Source organism: Macrobrachium nipponense, chromosome 25, assembly GCF_015104395.2.
Source record: "Macrobrachium nipponense isolate FS-2020 chromosome 25, ASM1510439v2, whole genome shotgun sequence".
Classification (NCBI taxonomy): domain Eukaryota; kingdom Metazoa; phylum Arthropoda; class Malacostraca; order Decapoda; family Palaemonidae; genus Macrobrachium; species Macrobrachium nipponense.
In genome coordinates, this window is record NC_087214.1 from 70918057 (window position 1) to 70937747 (window position 19691).

General features: G+C 36.6%; 1 protein-coding gene across 2 annotated transcripts; it reads right to left on the reverse strand.

The window, feature by feature from the left end:
* Positions 1-1463: 1463 nt before the first annotated feature.
* On the reverse strand, positions 1464-19322 carry LOC135199526 (monocarboxylate transporter 2-like). 2 transcript variants are annotated; one of them, XM_064227656.1, is made up of 8 exons: positions 19176-19322; positions 17876-18138; positions 11234-12441; positions 9492-9661; positions 9161-9304; positions 7994-8603; positions 7169-7389; positions 1464-2323 (listed from the first exon to the last, which is right to left on the reverse strand). In XM_064227656.1, the coding sequence occupies exons 3-8, from the start codon at positions 12397-12399 to the stop codon at positions 2190-2192; spliced, it is 2445 nt and encodes an 814-aa protein (XP_064083726.1). In that variant the 5' UTR covers positions 12400-12441; positions 17876-18138; positions 19176-19322; the 3' UTR covers positions 1464-2189. The 2 variants fall into 2 exon arrangements, with proteins under 2 accessions (XP_064083726.1, XP_064083725.1); XM_064227655.1 differs by having other exon boundaries at positions 17876-18175.
* Between the last annotated feature and the right edge of the window lie 369 nt (positions 19323-19691).

Below are 19691 nucleotides of genomic sequence, written 5' to 3' on the forward strand. Positions count from 1 at the left end.
TTGCTCTTGGGTGTAGTGCTTTGTGTATTGTCATATGTTTCCTGGTTTTCTGATCTATGCTGCGGAGTTCTGCCTTCGTCCATTCCACTATTCCTGTACTGTATCTGATTACTGGCACTGCCCATGTGTTTATGGCTTTTATCATATTTCTGGCGGTGAGTTTTGTCTTGAGTATCGCCTTGAGTCTCTGCATATATTCTTTCCTGATCGTGTCCTTCATCTCTTGGTGTTTTATATCCCCTTCTTCCATTATTCCCAAGTATTTGTATCCTGTCTCATCTATGTGTTTGATGTTGCTCCCATCTGGTAGCTTTATCCCTTCAGTTTTCGTTACTTTGCCTTTTTGTATGTTGACTAAGGCGCATTTTTCTATTCCAAACTCCATCCTGATGTCCCCAGATACAATCCTTACAGTCTGGATTTGGGTATCTATTTCCTTATTATCATTATTATTATTATTATTATTATTATCATTACTATTATCATCATTATTATTATTGTTGTTATAATTAATATTATTATTATTGTCCTGGATATTCTGATATTCTTATAAAACCATCAACAGCTGCTGTAATTATTATTATTATTCTTATTATTATTATTATTATTACACAAAATATTCTGACATTCCTGCAACACCAAACGAAAATATTTTCTGCCAAGAAAAAAAAAGCGGGGTGGGGGTGGGGGCTTTGGACGGGTTATAGCCGTGGTGACTAAATACTAAGAATACGACTCAAGTTATGGAATGCAATAACATTACTGAACCAGTTTTGGCCAAATCATACCAGGCGTCCAGGTAAGCGCTTCTGGACTATTGATTTGCAATGTATCCACTGCCTTATGATAGTCGTATGTTAGTGCCAGGCGTGTTGGCTCTTGTAAGGTAAACTGATTTGGTAGACTGAGAACCACGGGCTACGAGCGTTGGAACTAGGCGCTGCCTGCTGTTTTCTCCTAAACCCTCCCAACCGCCAAGCTACCTCGCCCCCATCCGGGGCGTACAAACAGGTTGTAGGGGGTGGGTGGCTGTTATGCCTCTGTACTATCACATTAGGGAAGACAAACAGCAGACACTCGGATTTTATTATTGTTATTATTATTATTATTATTATTATTATTATTATTATTATTATTATTATTATTATTAGGTCGACACAAATCAAACAGTAATGGTTCTTGATATTATCATTATAATAATTATTTTGGTCGACACAAATAAAAGTAATGGTTATCATTATTATTGTTATTAGTAAAGAAGAAATGATACAAAATGTATATGAAAAGGAATTCGTTATAATTGAAAAAAAATGGTCATCTGTAAAAACACACACATTTGCTTAAAATATTTGTAGCTATAACAGTTTACACACAGGAACTTATAACATTTGTTATATATATATATATATATATATATATATATATATATATATATATATATATATATATATATATATATATATATATATATATATATATTATCTTGTACATAACATATCACTGTCTATGAGTTATGCTGAAACACACACACACACACATACAAAGTATATATTTACACATAAATATTTTCTAAAAATATACCTTGGAGGGTTTGAAGTTTCTTCAACATACATTTATCTAACAAAGCCATATTCTATCCACCACACTAGAATAACGACCAGGTACATAAACCATACAGGTTAACTAAGGCACTATGGCATTTCCAGGGGTCTGTCTCGTTGCCAGTGACCATGGCATTTGTGACGCCTGATAAACTTTTATTTACAATTCTTAGGGAATCCCTTAGAGAGATATGAATGCTACTTTGATCCTGAAGTTTTACACTGATAACTTCCTGGAAGTTTAAGGCGAGTAAAATATCACCAACAACTTCCTAATCTGCGTTGCTACCACATAATCTTTCATTTGGGGAAGTTTTAGAGAAGTTAGAACATCACTAACTTCCTCAATTAAGTTACTGTAACATAATTTACCATCCAGGAATTTTAGAGAAGTTCAAACATCACTAAAGAAAGTCATAATCTGTCATTTCATCCAGGAAGGTTTAGAGAAGTTCAAACATCACTGACAACTTCCTAATCTGTGTCATAATAGCATCAACATCCATCCTGGTAAATTTTCGAGAAGTTAAACCAGGGGAAGCCTTTGTCTGATCCCCGAACAACTTCCCCACCCCCGAACGTGATCCACTACAAAATGACCTTTGACCCAGGGAGTTTAGCAACTAGGGGCTGGGCCGCAAATATTAGGGCTGCCAATATCAGTAGGGAGCCCATCAAAATGTACGGCACAGAGACCCCTCCACTCACGTCCATTGCAAGACCTGGAATAAAATGTGATGTTATTACATGGGGGAAGAAAAAAGGTTTTTGTTTGAGCTGATTTTATGAAGTGGCTTTATTAACAGTTATGGATTAAATGGTGTGAAGAGGAGGGATATTTGATGATATTATATATATATATATATACATACATATCAAACATTATAAGTAATGAATTTATTCTGTTTATTTCTCACTTTATATTTAATTTTTTTCTCTCTTTAGATGTACAGTACATCTAATTTATTCTCCTAATTTCATATCTACATTACATCTAATTACGTTACCTGACTGAATATATGATATATCTAACTTTTTTCAGTACTGAAGTATATTAAATTTTTATAACCAAAATTTTCAATGTTTTTCTTCACTTCAGACTTATATTCCATTTAGTCTGTTGCTTTATTAATCTGTTTCCTTCTCTTCAGACCTGAGATTTTTGTAATTTTTCTTTCCTTACAATTCAAACCCACAATCCACCGAAATCTAATTTTTTCCAGACCTACAATCTATCTAATTTGTATTTCCTGCTATTCAGATCCGCAATCCACTGGACTCTAATTTTCTTTTTAACCTACAATCTATCTCCTTTGTTTTTCCCACTATTCAGACACAAAATCCACCAGAATCCAGTATCCTATTCAGTCCTAAGTTCTATCTAATCTGTGTTTCCTTTGCCCAGATGTGCAATTAGGACCCATTGGTATGTCTTTTTTTCAGACCATATAACTACAATTAGTATTTCCTGACAACAGACGACATATTTAGGACCCACAATCCATTGGTATGTCTTTTTTTCAGACCATATAACTACAATTAGTATTTCCTGACAACAGACGACATATTTAGGACCCACAATCCATTAGGATATGGTTTACTCTTGAGGCCTAAGCTCTGTCCAATTTGTAATTGATACGTATATCCTACGATTAGAACCCCCACTTTTCCACTGCGCCCCCAAAACATCAAACGATCTAAAACACTACATCCAGTCGACTCAGATCACAGTCTCGTTCCTTCATGTATAACACGTACCCACACCCCCCTCCCCCCAAAAACGATCGATCTCTTTCGAACATTCTTAGAAAAAAATCATATTGGCCCAACTTCAGCCATGAGTCTCGATGGAATTTTCCAAAGTCCAAACTCCACACAACACACACACACACACACACACACACAGATCACGTGATAGTTCGCCACGACAACTTGGAAATCGATGGATGGAGGGCTCAGGTGTGTGTGTGTGTGTGTGTGTGTGTGTGTGTGTGTGTGTGTAATGACGTAGAAGGTGTTGGTGGTCGTAGATCACAGGGGGGATATGTGTCCTCTTGGATAATTGACGCTTGTGGAGGCAGGTGTCTTGGGCTGGTGTTGGGCATGTCTTGGCCCTTCCCTGTTTTAAATTGATGCTTTCGTGTGGTATTTCTCAGTTCTGTTACCTTGGGGGATTTGGGAAGCTATTTTCATTGCTTTTATAAGGACATTTTGATGTGTGTCGTGATGCTTTGAAGAGAGATTTTCACTTATTTTCGAGAATATATTTATCTTTGAATAATGATAGATCATATATTTTGTTTGTTTGATTCTGGAAAGATATATTCAGTTTTTGTCCAAAAGAATGTTTTGATCTTTAGAAAGAGATAGACAAGGTGTTTTATGTTGTTGAATTTAGAAAAATATTTGGCTACACTTTTTCATGAAAATATGCTTATTTGTAAACAGCATTAGGCAAGCTATTGATTTATTTTGATTGTTTTATGAGCTCTCCTTGATTTCATGGCTAACACTCCCAGATTGTGGTAGACTGGTAATGTTGACAAAAAAAAAAATGATAGCTACTTTATAATGATATGGAAATCTTAACTTAAAATATTTTGCTGTTTGGATTATAAGATATTTTAATGTAAAAAAATTATATGCATAAGATAGAGGTACTTTAGCTGGTAGAAGAGTAGCTACGTTTATTCAAAATTTAATTTTTTTTTTACGTTTTTTTACGTTATTTCATTTAGCTGCAGTAATGTTTTGCAATATTATGGTAACTGTTTCAGATTACTATTAAGAATAAATTGCATCAATTTCCACAAAAAGCAGCTGGTATGCAATTCTAGTAACTTAAACCTGATACACAGTAAACTCTCCTTAGTAGATGATTTAATGTTACGAAATAACATATATTTCCATAATTACATACAATAAAATACAAAATGATTATTTTGAAAGTTTGCGAGGTAATTCTGAAGAAAATCGACATTTTCTTGATGTGACAATATATAGAATGTCCAATGTGATAAACTGATAGTTGTCATGGTATGTTTTTTTTTTTATCTTTATATTGAATAACACGCAAAAATGTAATTCACAGAAATTGAGATATCCATGTATTTTTTTATACAGTGGTTTCTATGTCGCCCCCTCTCTCTCTCTCTCTGTCTATATATATATATGTATATATATATATATATATATATATATATATATATATATATATATATATATATAAATATATATATGTGTGTGTGTGTGTGTGTGGTGTGTGTGTGTGTGTGTATACATAATACATACATAGAGATATCGTGGTTTTTATACTGGTTAATATTTCTAATATTCAGCTCTCTGTCTCTGTCTAATATATACATACACATATACAACTAACTATCTACATGTGGCGTATACACATACACACGTACAATCCAATCAACAACCTATTGATGACGTCAGAAGCATTACAGAGAAATGACAGCCACACAGGAAAAGAAGGGAGAAATTTATGCAGACGACTATTCCTTCTGTCATCTGCACCTCCATTATTGCTATTAATATCCGTCCATATGCGTATAATTGGAACATTCCTAACTGAGTGAATTCCTGAGCGAGTTTCTTGACGTCACAATTGTCTAAATTGTTCCCCTTCCGAGATCGTTTACTGATCATTTGCATCTATAATTCTAGTAATAAGTGGTACGGTTATGAATGGGAATGTGACCTGTAATTGGAATGGTAATTATTTATATATATATAATGATATAATATATTATATATTATATCTATATAATATAATATATATTATATATATATTTATATATATATGACTGGTAAAAACAATTGTTCTGTTACAACAGAACTTCCATGCTAATAAAAGGAGCCCAAAAATAAAAACTCCAAAATGTAAGGAGAGAAAGTACAGTCCAATATATATATAGTATATAATAAATATTATATATTATCTAATATATATATATATAATATATATAACTATTATCTAATAAATATAATATATATATATATATATTATATATAATATATATTTATTTTAAGATTGATATAATATAATATATCTATATATATTATACATATAATGTATATTTTAATATATATATATATACATATATATATGATATAATATATATATAATATATATTATATATATTATATTTATTTTATATATAATGCCTGTAAAAATGGGTTAAAAATTTCTGTTACAACAAGAATTCCATCTAAATAAAAGGAGCCCATAAAAACAAAACCAAAACCAAATATGGAGAGAAAAGTTATAGTCCAATACATATATATATATATATATATATATATAATAATTATATACTATATATATATAACTTATATATATATATATATTTATATATATATAATACCTATATATTACATAATATTATTATATATATATATAGATATATATATATTAATATTTATATAAATATATTTTATATATATTTATGAATTGGTAATAATGTTTCTGTTAAAATGTTCTGTACAACAGAATTCCATCTAATAACAGAAGCATTACAGAGAAATGACAGCCCACACAGGAAAACAATCGGGAGAAATTTATGCAGACGACTATTCCTTCTGTCATCTGCAACCTCCATTATTGCTATTAATATCCATCATATGCGTATAATTGGAACATTCTAATTGAGTGAATTCCCTGAGCGAGTTTCTTGACGTCACAATTGTCTAAATTGTTTCCCCTTCCGAGATCGTTTACTGATCATTTGCATCTATAATTCTAGTAATAATGGACAGTTATGAAGGGAAGTGACCTGTAATTGAATGGTAGTTTATATATATATATATATATATATATATATATATATATATATATATATATATATATATATATGACTGGTAAAAATGTTCTGTTACAACAGAATTCCATCTAATAAAAGGAGCCCATAAAAACACCAAAATATAGAGAGAAAAGTACAGTCCAATATATAGTATATATATATATATATATCTATATATATATATATATATATATATATATATATTATTATATAATATATATATTATATAATTAACACATCACTACTGACTCGAAGCATCATTTTGAACAGAATGAAAGAGAAAAAATGGATACCCGGAATGTGCAAGGATCCTACCTGTCCCCAATTGTCCCCAACTGTGTCCACAAGTCCCTATATGTCCTCCCACCAATTCCCACCTGTTCCCAACTGTCCCCACTTGTTCTCAAAAGTTCCCACTAGTCCCCACTTGGCCCCAGCTGTTCCCACTTGTCCCCACTAGTCCCCACTTGGTCCACCTGTCCCAGCTTGTCTCTAGCTGTTCCCAGCTGTCCCCACCTATCCCCAACAGTCCGAACGTATCCCAAACTGTCCCAACAGTTCCTACTTGTCCCTTTCACTTCCCATGTGTCTTCATCTGTTCCCACCTGTCTCCACCTCTCTCACCAATCCCCACCAGTCCCCACCTGTGCCCACTTGTCCCTACCAATCCCCACCTGTGCCCACTTGTCCCTTCCTGTTCCCACTTGTCCCTACTAGTCCCCAACACTTCCCACAAGTTTCCCCAAGCCTTACCCAAGAGCGAAGGATACATGAAGTTACAGATTCCTTGGAACATCCTGAAGAAGCCCCAGGTGGAGGCCATTGCGTCGCCTCCGAACTGGTCAGCCAAGAGGACGTTGACCAGCGTCCAGTAGAAGGCCATACAGAGGGAATACATGGTGCCAAAGAACAGAAGGTGCCACATGTTAGTGCACAGTGGCACTGACAAGCAGCCGATGCCACCGAGTAGTAACCTGGGAAGTTAGAATTGTTATTATTATTATTATCTTTTTGGGCTGAATCGAACTTGTTCATTACTTATAACTATTATCATTACATCAATCAAAGTACAAGTTATCATTAACGTGATTCAGTACTTCACAAAAATCTTTATTTTAAATAGTAGAAATAATCTCATCTTCACTAAAAGACTTAAAAGATAATTAGTGAAGATTTAGCTTAAATACTGTGAATATCGATGAAAACTATACATTCAATTTGTCATTTGGTTAGGTATAAAACTTTTATTTAACAAGTTACATTTCGATCCAGAAACAGCTTACATGATGTTAATTTTAGTACCTATTATATTGAAGATAAATATCTTCACACGTTCTAGAAACTCTTATAAAGTTAAGGACTCTTATTTTTGTCTTTGAAACTTAGCAGCCATACAAATAAGAAACAACTCACTGTAAATGATGCAGTTTGTTGAATATATTGCCATTTTCTGTTGAATATGGAATAGCCTCGAATAAATGGAAAGCCTTTGGAAATGTTATATATTCCGTAAGGTTATCTCCTTTTCTTAAACATAAAGCCTCTTGAAAATAAATAGAAAGTGTGATGAATAATTACCCTATAATAAACCCGTATCTCTTATTGGCTTTCTCCATGTTGAAGATGAAACCACAGAGGAGTCTTATGATAATATCACAGAAGGATACATAGGAGGCAAAGGCGGAATTCTGGATATCGGTCAGGCCAATCGCCCTGCCGTAGAGGGACGCATAGAAGATGGCGTTGGGCAGCGCGGCAGCCGAGCACATCATAGTGAGGAGGTACACCAGATAGGCAGGGTTCTTGAAGAACGTGAAGTCCAGCGGCTTCTTTTTCCCAGCATCCTGCAGAGCCATGGACCTTTGCTGCATTTTCCTGATCTGGAGGTCGGACACGTTGCAGTCCTTCTGCTTCTCCTTCCAGTACATCGCCTGGACGAGCCTCTCGTGCAAGCTGTAGGGTCTCAGGAGCATCCCAACGATCACCAGGTGGAGCATCACTCCTGCGATGATGAAGAAGGCACCCCTCAGGCCATAGTACTGCTGCAAGAAGACTATCAAGGGGGAGAAGATAAATCCACCCGTTGGGTTCCCGGCGGCACGGAAACCGTTGGCAAGAGATCGCTTAAGGTCAAAGTAGTCGGTGACTAGGAGGAAGCCAGGGGTCTCGGCCATGCACATTCCTATGCCTGGAAGAGTTCACGAGAGTTATTTATATAATATTCTTCGAATCGTAGGTCAATACAACTGGCATCTTAATGCCCTTCCATAGCTTTGGCCTGAAGAAAACAAGGATGCAAGGTTCAAGGGGCCTGTAAAAACTGGAACAGGAAGAAAATTCCAAAAATGGGTAGGCCAATAAAAAAAGAGATAATCAAACATAACTAATACTATTTGAGGAAAGTGTTGGTTTCAGAGGAACCTACTTACATTCACAGTAGAAGGATACAACCAGTCACAGCTAATACTAACTGAGAAATTATTGGTAGATTTCAGATGAACTTACTTACCTTGTGAGTAGAAGGATATAAACAATTGCAGCTAAAACTAATTGAGGAAGCTGTTGGTATTAGAGGAACCTACTCATCATGTTAATGTAGGGATGTAATCAACCACACTTAATATTAGTTGAGTAATCTATGGGTTGGTTACAGAGGATCCTACTTACCTTGTCAGTAGAGGGTTATAGTCAATCACAGCTAACCTAACACTAAGAAAATTGCTGGTTTCAGAGGACCCTACTCACCTACCACACCTCCCAATGTCGCAGCTAGGTAAGGGATGTTGAAGGCCGGAACAGCCAGCAGGAAACCAGCAACGCAGAGAAGCCCTCCAGTCACGACACACTTCCGAGGACCGATGATCACGGTTAGGGCACCCATGGCCGGAGCTGACGAGATTTAGGGGTGGTTTAGTTACATGATCTAAGGTTTCCTCATACTCTGAATAATCTTTACAAGATGTAGATTTCTCATCTATGTATAGTAAGCCAGTATACAGAAGAGTATTTTCTTATTCCCATTGATATCTGAGATAGAGGAGCAAATATATATACAATTACACACAAGTACACTTACCTAACAGTCCTCTGAATCCAACTAGTAGACCCATGATCCAACCTGACTGGGATCCAGTGGCCTCTGGGAAGTAATCCAGTATGAGGCTGTAGGTGATACCAAAGCTCTTTACATACCCCGCTGTTATCGTATTTAAGAGGAAAACCATGAGAACTACAATCCAGGCATACCTGTAGAGGAGAATAGGATATATATATATATATATTATATATATATATATATATATATATATATATATATATATATTATATATATATATATATATATATATTGTTACTAAAGAGATAAGAGGGAGTTGGGATTGAGTGAGGAAGATGCACTGGACCGAAGGAAATGGAAGAATGTGTTGAAGAGCCATTACAGTGACCCCAAACAGGGACAAGCTTGTAGAGAAGGAAGATATTGTTACTGGGGGTATTACCTGTGAAGTTTCTGGTTACCAGTTTTTCCATTCATGATGAGGTTGCAAACCCAGTGACCTTCTCTATGATGTTTACAATACCCCATATTCACTAACCATCTGGTACACTATTCCTCGCTTATGCTAATAGAGGCACAGTGGGATTTGACAGAGCTCCAATTTCTGGTTCTTAATTTAATTATTATCTTGGAGGAGGTTATAAGCCAAATGCCCTTCTACATTCATTAACCATCAGGTATATAACTCAATGCCTATGTTAACAGAAGTACAGGGTTACTTTTACCTAAAAGTACAATGATAGAGGCACAAGTATTGCGATAATACAAAATACATATCCTGGATTCAGTTTATTCACTGTAAGAACAATAGAACGAAATAAGAACACTGAAACAATAGAAGAACAAGTAATATAGTAATAGTGAAGATGCACTGGATTCAGTTTATTTGCTGTCATTGATACTGTTACACATCGAGACGGTCTGCATGAAAACCATTTTCGTGGCACAAGATGTGCGGTGCCATGTTCTGTGTGATATTTGACGAAGCTGTGCTTTGGTAATTGTTGGGTAGTTTGGCATCGTTCATGTAAAACTTTCTCTTTGGCAAGGGTAACAAGACTTTCGGACCACCCTGTACGATTGTATTTAACAGAACTTCACGTTCAGAGCGCAGTCGATATTTTCCGTTTTTCTGTCCGACTTACTCTTTTCATCAGTGATGCACTTGGCAAGAAATAAAAGTAAAATAATCTGACTATTTTTTTGTTCCTAACTCTAGCAGTAGAGTATTTTTCATGGTCTTGACTTTTGTGCTGTGTAATTGGATGTTGGTTTTTTTTTTTTTTTTTTTTTTTTCTTTTTTACAACAGGGTAGTTTTTTATGACGACTCCTGTCTGGAAAAAGTCTCCTAATCTAAAACAAAAGTCTGATTGGATGCTAGGCTGTTTCAATGAACCATGATTCATGATTCGTGCGTCCTTCCTCTCTCTCTCTCTCTCTCTCTCTCTCTCTCTCTCTCTCTCTCTCTCTCTCTCTCTATCTTTCTATATCACTGTTCGTTGGAAATTTGTAAATCTAGGTTAAGGTAGTAAACAACAGAATACATTTAAAGTTGTTTGAGGCAATGTAATATTATTAATATACATATTATGATTATTAATCTATGTATTTTGTCATTTTAATTGTAAATAAACTTCAAGGAATCGATGTAAGGAGTTGTTGGGGAAAAGAAACAAATAAATTAGCAGCCAAGGGATGATGTGGTGGGTTCCCCAGACTCCCAAACTAAGACAACACAGAGAGCAGAAACGATGAGTCCTACCCTTGATCCTTTGCTGAAGGTGGCCCTGGAATCGAATCGGTGGCATCCTCAAGATCAAGCCCTATGATCTGGGGCTGGGAATCCCTCACTGGGTCGATGGAATCCTTCCTGAAGGATGCCAGGGACAAGGACACTTGGCTAAGTCCATCTTGGCTGCCTCTTCTGCAGATGGTCGATTTCCTCCCGGCTAGGCTGAGGTTCAGGAGAGGAGTCCTCCTGTCGTTGCTCCGGCCAGAATGGAGTGGAGGCGAGGTGGAGCCGAAATCACTGATCCTGTCTTCGTACAGAGTGACGTTCGGCATCCCCCCCGGGGAATCGGTCCTTGGGGAGGCTGACCTCTCGGCTTGGCTGAGGCTCTGGAGAGGAGTCCTCCTGTTGCCGTTCTGGCTGGAATGGAGTGGAGGCGAGGTAGAGCCCAAGTCACTGACCCTGTCTTCGTATAGAGTGACGTTTGGCATCCCCCCCAAGGGATCGGTCCTTGGGGAGGCTGACTCCCCAGCTCGGCTGAGGCTCTGGAGAGGAGTCCTCCTGTTGCTGCTCTGGCTGGAATGGAGTGGAGACGAGATGGAGCCCAAGTCACTGATCCTGTCTTCTTCATACAGAGTGACGTTCGGCATCCCCCCCAGGGGATCCGTCCTTTGGGAGGCTGACCTCCCAGCTCGGCTGAGGCTCTGGAGAGGAGTCCTTCTGTTGCTGCTCTGGCTGGAATGGAGTGGAGATGAGATGGAGCCCAAGTCACTGATCCTGTCTTCTTCATACAGAGTGACGTTCGGCATCCCCCCCAGGGGATCCGTCCTTTGGGAGGCTGACCTCCCAGCTCGGCTGAGGCTCTGGAGAGGAGTCCTTCTGTTGCTGCTCTGGCTGGAATGGAGTGGAGGCGAGGCGGAGCCCGAGTCACTGATCCTGTCTTCGTATAAAGTGACGTTTGGCATCACCTCCAAGGGATCGGTCCTCAAGGAGGCTGACCTCCCGGCTAGGCTGAGGTTCTGGAGAGGAGCCCTCCTGTCGTTGCTCTGGCTGGAATGGAGTGGAGACGAGGTGGACCCGAGGTCACTATTTCTGTCATCATATAAAGTGGTGTTTGGCATTCCCCCCAAGGGATCGGTCCTCGAGATGGCTGAGTTCTTGGGGGGCTCGTCCGAGACGAGGTGGGAAGGACCAGGCATCCTTAATTTCGGTTCTAGATTGCTTTACCTTACTCGGAGTTTCTGAAAGTAAACGGGAATGTCAGTTTTGTTGTCGTTTGTACAGAATTATTCTAAAGGATATGAGAATTCTTTAGAGGATATTTTGGTATTCTATCCTTCCTTTTGAGTCCTTTTGAATCTTGAAATTACTGAAGGTCAAAAGCAAAAAGAAAATTCAATCAACCCTGTAATTTATTCTTGCTTTTAAGTCCTTTTGTATCCTGAAATTACAGAAGGAAAAAAACTTAATTAAACCTATATTTACATTTGATAAAATGAATAAAATCTACATTCAAAATATAGTGGGTATGAGGTAGCTTCCAGGGGCCTTCCATGTCAGGGGGCCTTGCTGGCACATTCAAAAGATAGTGATTAAGGGAATTTCCAGGGGGCTTCCATGGAACTTCCAGGGGACTTCCATGGAAGGGGACTTCCCACGGAACTTCTAGGGGACTTGCTTGCACATTCGAAAGATAGCGATTAAGGGAATTTCCAGGGGGCTTCCCATGGAGCTTCCAGGGGACTTCCATGGAAGGGGGTTTCCCACGGGGCTTCCAGGGGACTTCCATGGCAGGGGGCCTTGGTTGCACATTCACAAGATAGTGATAAGAGATTTTCCAGGGTGTTTCCCATGGAGCTTCCAGGGGACTTCCAGAGGACTTCCAGGGGACTTCCATGGAAGGGGGCTTCAAGGGGACTTCCATGGCAGGGGGCCATGCTCGCACATTTGAAAGATAGCGATTAAGGGAATTTCCAGGGTGCTTCCCATGGAGCTTCCATGGGACTTCCATGGATGGGGGCTTCCCACGGGGCTTCTAGGCGGCTTCCAGAGTCCCCCCAACATCCTTCCCGCACCTACTCTCCCCCCTTGCTATGATCCCTCGAAGACTGTAAGACCAAAACCAGTAGACCACCAACCAGAGCTTATCTCTCTCTCTCTCTCTCTCTCGGTGTTTGTCAACAGAGGGCGTTTATGGCTCTTGAAGTTCTTTTTATGGGGGTTCCTCCTAAGGGCCTTGAGTGTCTATAAACTGCTCCTTCGGAGGAGGGGAATCGTTAGAGGCTGTCGGGTCTCTTAGTTTTACTGCGGAGGACGGAGCTGTTACTCATACTGATATATACTGCTGGTGCTTGGTACGACTTCAGGTAATAATAATAATAATAATAATAATAATAATAATAATAATAATAATAATAATAATAATAATAATAATAATAATAATAAGTTATCTATGATAAAAATGTAATTAGAAAGTTTAGGGAAGTGATGCTGAAAAGTGCAACAACAACAACAACAACATCCAATAATAATAATAATAATAATAAAATAATAATAATAATAATAATAATAATAATAATAATAATAATAATAATACAAACAACAAGGCTTTTATACAGTTACAATACCCAAACAAATTTGTCAAGGAAATGATTTAGAATGTTCTTAAATGATTCACATGAATACAATAATTCATACTTTCTCTCTGAGCTTTCTCTTTAGTGAGAGTCTTCCAGGTTGTAGCACAGGACTGAAGACGGGGGTCAGGGTTGCTTGACCCCCAGACAGAAAAAATGTTTGAAATGAAAATAATCCCAGAAAATGTTTTTTTTCAATGAAAATAAATCATGAGAGTCATATGATCAAGGAAATGTAGGCAATATGTTTTGTAGTTTTCATCATAAATTACAGTTAGTCTTCGGTTGTTTGAAAAGGGTTGCAAGGTATTGGCAATGTCTATGAAGATGAATTGTATTTGTAATTTATATCGGGATAAACGGAGGCACCCCCCACCCCCGACACCCCTATTCTCCTCCTAGTCACCTGTCAACGCCCACACTCCTAAACCCTACTGTACACACAATGAGCCACTCACCTCGCTCTATCACGCACTCTGCTGACCCTTCCTGGCTACTAGAAAAAAACCCAATTTCTTCACGACACCTCTCGCCACTCCATTGACTCAGTGATATGTGGATCTAACTCTCTCCGTGAGTCTTTCAAAACCCTTTAATCAAATGGATCTCGTGATTAGAACGAAGGTAATCCCTTTGGCTAAGTCCTCTGAGAGCCTGAACACGAAAGCTGCGCGCGTCAATTCAGCCCTTGAAGTTCGAGCGAGCAGATACAACGCGAGCGGAATTTTCCGATGAGGCGGTAACGGGACTACGAGAAGGCCACGGAAGGTTTCCGATGCACATTTGCATTCACTGCGACCTGTTGCATGCCCTGGGGCTTTGGACTGTGGGGAAGGGATTTGGGGATTACTTTAGGACACTTCTAAGACTGCTTTGTGAAAGTCGTATGGACATGGATGGTTTTGGGGTTTTATATATATATATATATATATATATATATTATATATATATATAGATATAGATATATATATATATATATATATATATATATATATATATATATTATATATATATATATATATATATATATTATATAAGTGTGTGTGTGTGTGTGTGTGTGTGCATAATTCAATATACACAAACATATGGCAACCAGATGTAGACAATAGCACATCTTCTCGCCTTCATACAGTATACATACTCATGCTCCCAAGTAAGTGCATATGCATAAATAACTGTAGAGTCTCACACACGCTCTTGCGCGCACAAGCAGGCAATGAACAAAGAATCGCAGTCAAGTAAGATCCGGAAAAGTTCTATATCTCTCGGTTCATTCACGAATAAATGAATAATTCTACGTTTGATGTAAAAATGCTCTAACTTGGAAGGGTCGATGTTAACTATCATTCATTTATGCTTCTCGTATTGAATAATAATTGACTGGGTTGATACATGCTAGCGAGGAATACGTATATACAGGCACATGTAAGTACTTACATAGATATATGATACACACACATATATATATATATATATAATATATATATATATATATATATATATATATAACATATATATGTATATATATATATATATTGTATATATATATATTATATATATATATATATATATATATATATATATATATACATATATATATATATACATATATATGTGTATATATATATATATATATATATATAATATATATATATATATATATATATATATATATATATATATATATATATATCTATGTAAGTACTTACATGCGCCTGTATATACGTATTCCTCGCGAGCATGTATCAACTCAGTCAATTATTATTCAATACGAGAAGCATAAATGAATAATAGTTAACATCGACTCTTCCAAGTAACAGCATTTTTACATCAAACGTAGAATTATTCATTTATTCGTGAATGAACCGAGAGATATAGATCTTTTCCGGATCTTACTTGACTGCGATTCTTTGTTCATTGCCTGCTTGTGCGCGCAAGAGCGTGTGTGAGACTCTACAGTTATTTATGCATATGCACTTACTTGGAGCATGAGTATGTATACTGTATGAAGGCGAGAAGATGTGCTATTGTCACATCTGGTTGCCATATGTTTGTGTATATTGAATTATGCACACACACACACACACACACACACACACACACACACACATATATATATATATATATATATATATATATATATATATATATATATATATATACATACACATACATACATACATACACACACGCTCACGCACACACACAGACACACACCACACGCCGGCGCTTGCCAAACGGACGTACTTCTAGCAGCCCCAATAATAATATCACAAAAGCATTATGTCGCCTAGAAAGAAATGGGATTCGCGCCCCATAATTTCCTTAATGCAATGTGTCACACAATCGACTGACCGTGTGGCGAATTGCCACTATGACCCACAATTCCCGCTTACTGGTTATTCCTGGTTGCTGGGAATGGTTGCTGGTTCCTAGGAATGCCGTGGGTTGCAGAGAGAGAGAGAGAGAGAGAGAGAGAGAGAGAATGATAACGCCACGTACTACATCGGCTTGTCACAGTTTGCGTCAGTCATTTGTTTTATTGATGTTTGAGAGAAACAATGTCTTGAACGTAGTGAATTTTGTATTCCAGACTTTCTGCAATTTAAACATAATACGCGTAGTTATCGCTGTTATTCAAATCATAAATTACTGTTGTGGATAATTACCAAGACAATGTTATTTGATGAAAATCTAGTTCGTGAAGTTACCAAAAGGCTTGTAAATGCTTTAATGTTATGAATATAGTCTTGCTTACTCGGGGAGTAAGACTGCAAACTTCTTTGTTGTTGTTGCTGTTGTTGGGGCGGGTAGGAATGGTCTACGGAAGAGCCTAAAAAGGTCTGAAGAAGGTGTTTGGCGTTGAGTTAAAGATACGGGAATTTTAGGATCGGATATTTATGAATTATTTATTAGAAGGAAAATGTCAAAAATAAACAGTACAGAAAATTTATTCCTAATAACATATAGCGTATATACTTTAATTTTCGTTGGTGAAACAACGCTCTATTTGACCTAGATTTGCACATTTTACTTTACGGTAACTTATAAATATAATGTTTACAACTTATGCATGTGGGGAAAATCTTGTACGCGGCCTGGAGTAAGCTGGAGATCGGATCACGCCTTATTTATCTTAAAAATATTACAGCATGTTAAAATGACTTTAAAATTTAAATTTATTTTACAATTACAGTATATGTTAGAGAGACTGTAACATCTGAATATACAATTATGTTGGTTTTAAATATTATTATTGTAATTTGTAAACAAAATCAAAGATATATTTCAGCTATTTTCAGAATGCATTCGTCAGTCTTTGGACGAATATTAAAGAAACATTGGAGTTATAGCCTAAAAAGTTTCGTTCAGGAATACAGGAACCCATAATTATTATCTTAATGCAAAAAACTTCTATTTTCCAGGCTAAATCCGAAGAAATAAGCAAGCCATGATTATTATCATTAATATAGAACATTTAAAATGTCCTTGTCCAAACGTTCTAATTTAACCTCTCAGCTCTGGAGTTCAGTAAACCAAAATTACTATTTTTGATATAAAACAAATAGATTTTTCCTACCCAAAAATGGATAAATATTAAATACTTCAACCCACGACCGCGCACCAACTAATTTAGCCTTTCAGTTCTGGAGTTCATTGAACCAAAATTATTATTTTCAATATAAAAAGAATAGATTTTTCTTGCTCAAACTTGAAGATATAATTCATAGTTCAGCCCACTTTAGCAGATGAAATGATTTAGGCTTCCAGTCCCGGAGTTCAGTAAGCCAAAATTATTATTTTCAATTTAAAAAAATAACCCTTTCTTGCCCAAATCCGAAGGAGCAGGGCATACTGGAACCCACATGATTTAACCTTTCAAAATAAATCATTTAAAGAGTAGAATCTTCCCAAGACTGAAAAATAGATATTTTGAAAAATGTTCCGGGACTGAAGCTTTGAAAACCAACGGTTTGAAACTGCGAGCAAAAATTTTTAAAACATTTCCAACGAAATCAACCACATCTCAGTCACCTACCTTGACAACAACCCGTTCGAAAAGCCGACCCAGTTTGACACCTCGCAAGTTCATCGTTCAAGGGTCAGTGGTTCCGGCAACTGACGACAGATGGCGCTGGCGTCTCTACGATGACGCAATCCGGTCGAGCTTTGTTGACGCATCTTCTGTCGTCAGATGACGCAATCGGACTGAGGTGATATAATGACTGGTTTTCGATTAATTTACGGTATTAATATGACAGATATAATGTAGCTTTTCACATTGGAACTGTCAATCCTTGCCTGCGAATGAATCATTGTATGTTTTGAGAAATTAAAACTGGAATAAACAAAAGGCAAGTTATAGTTATTATTGTGATGAAGACTCATATGTAATGAAAGATCACTATATGTTTCTCGACGCGTATAATGATGTATGATGAGATTTTGGAGCGTTGGTTTATATGTATATCTGTCCATTATAATATCCAATGATGTTTCACATTCGAATTATGTATATATGTATATGTTTATAATGATTTTCTGCTTTCTCAAGCACAGTTAACACTCGCCATATATAATGAAACTTCATTCATCATATCTCAGGTTAATACAGTTTTATACATTGACTTGTATTACTTGTATTTCGAAAATGAAATTAATAAAAAACAATGTAATGAAAACTTGCATCCTTACCTATAATGATGACAAATGATAATGAAGCTTCATTACAAGAAATTTTATGATTATGTTACACAATAACTGACTATTGTATATATATCACTGTTTTCCTTATGTTCACTATAATTCTTATGATGTTTATAATGAAACATGATCATTATATAATCGTGGATTTTTATAATGACCTAATCATCAAGATTTACTAATACTCTTCCAATCTGTGTGCTTATTGTAATAAGTCATTTGTTACAATGAAACACAATCATTATGCAAGCTTCCAAGTTCAAGATGACACTTTTAAGTCAATCACTGTCTTCATAAACACATAATCAGTATACATTCTTATTTATAATAACGCTTGTAAGTCACTCATAATTTATAACGGAACACAATCATTATACAGTTTTTAATGCTTACAATGAAACTTGTAAGTCGTTCATTATTAAAAAATACAAATAATCATTGTACATTGTTTGATGTTCTAAAGACACTCGCACAAGTCGTTTATGGTCTATAGTAGACACATCATCATTATAGAAAAACTTATGTTTATAATGACACTCGCCAATCATTCATTGTCCATCAAAGCACAAAATCATCATAAAATATTTCCACGACGCTGACAATGAAACGAGCACCAATAAACGATCCCAACTTACAAGGGTCCACAATTTTGCCTCACTTCATTATACACTATCAAAACGTTCCCCCCTTTTTTTGATGATGACATTATCACTACACCTCTCTCTCTCTCTCTCTCTCTCTCTCTCTCTCTCTCTCTCTCTCTCTCCCGTCCACTTTCTTTGGGGTCAAGATAGTGTGTGAGGGCAGACGAGAATTGGAACCGCCGCTGACGGTCGATACCTTATACATGCAAAAAGTTAAAAGCAACGGACGGTACGCAACGCTACAGTCTTCTGTGTGCGTGTGTATGTGTGTGTATGTATATATATATAGACACATACATACATACATACATCATACATACATACATACATACATACATACATACATACATAACTACGAAAACCAATAATCGACCAGTTACCTCAAAACGCTAAATCAGTCGACAAATGGATAAACGATGAACTGAACAAATAAATTAATAATTGAACAATTAAATAAACAAATGAAGATAGAAATAAGTGAGACAGAAAGGTGGGGGGGGGGGGGCG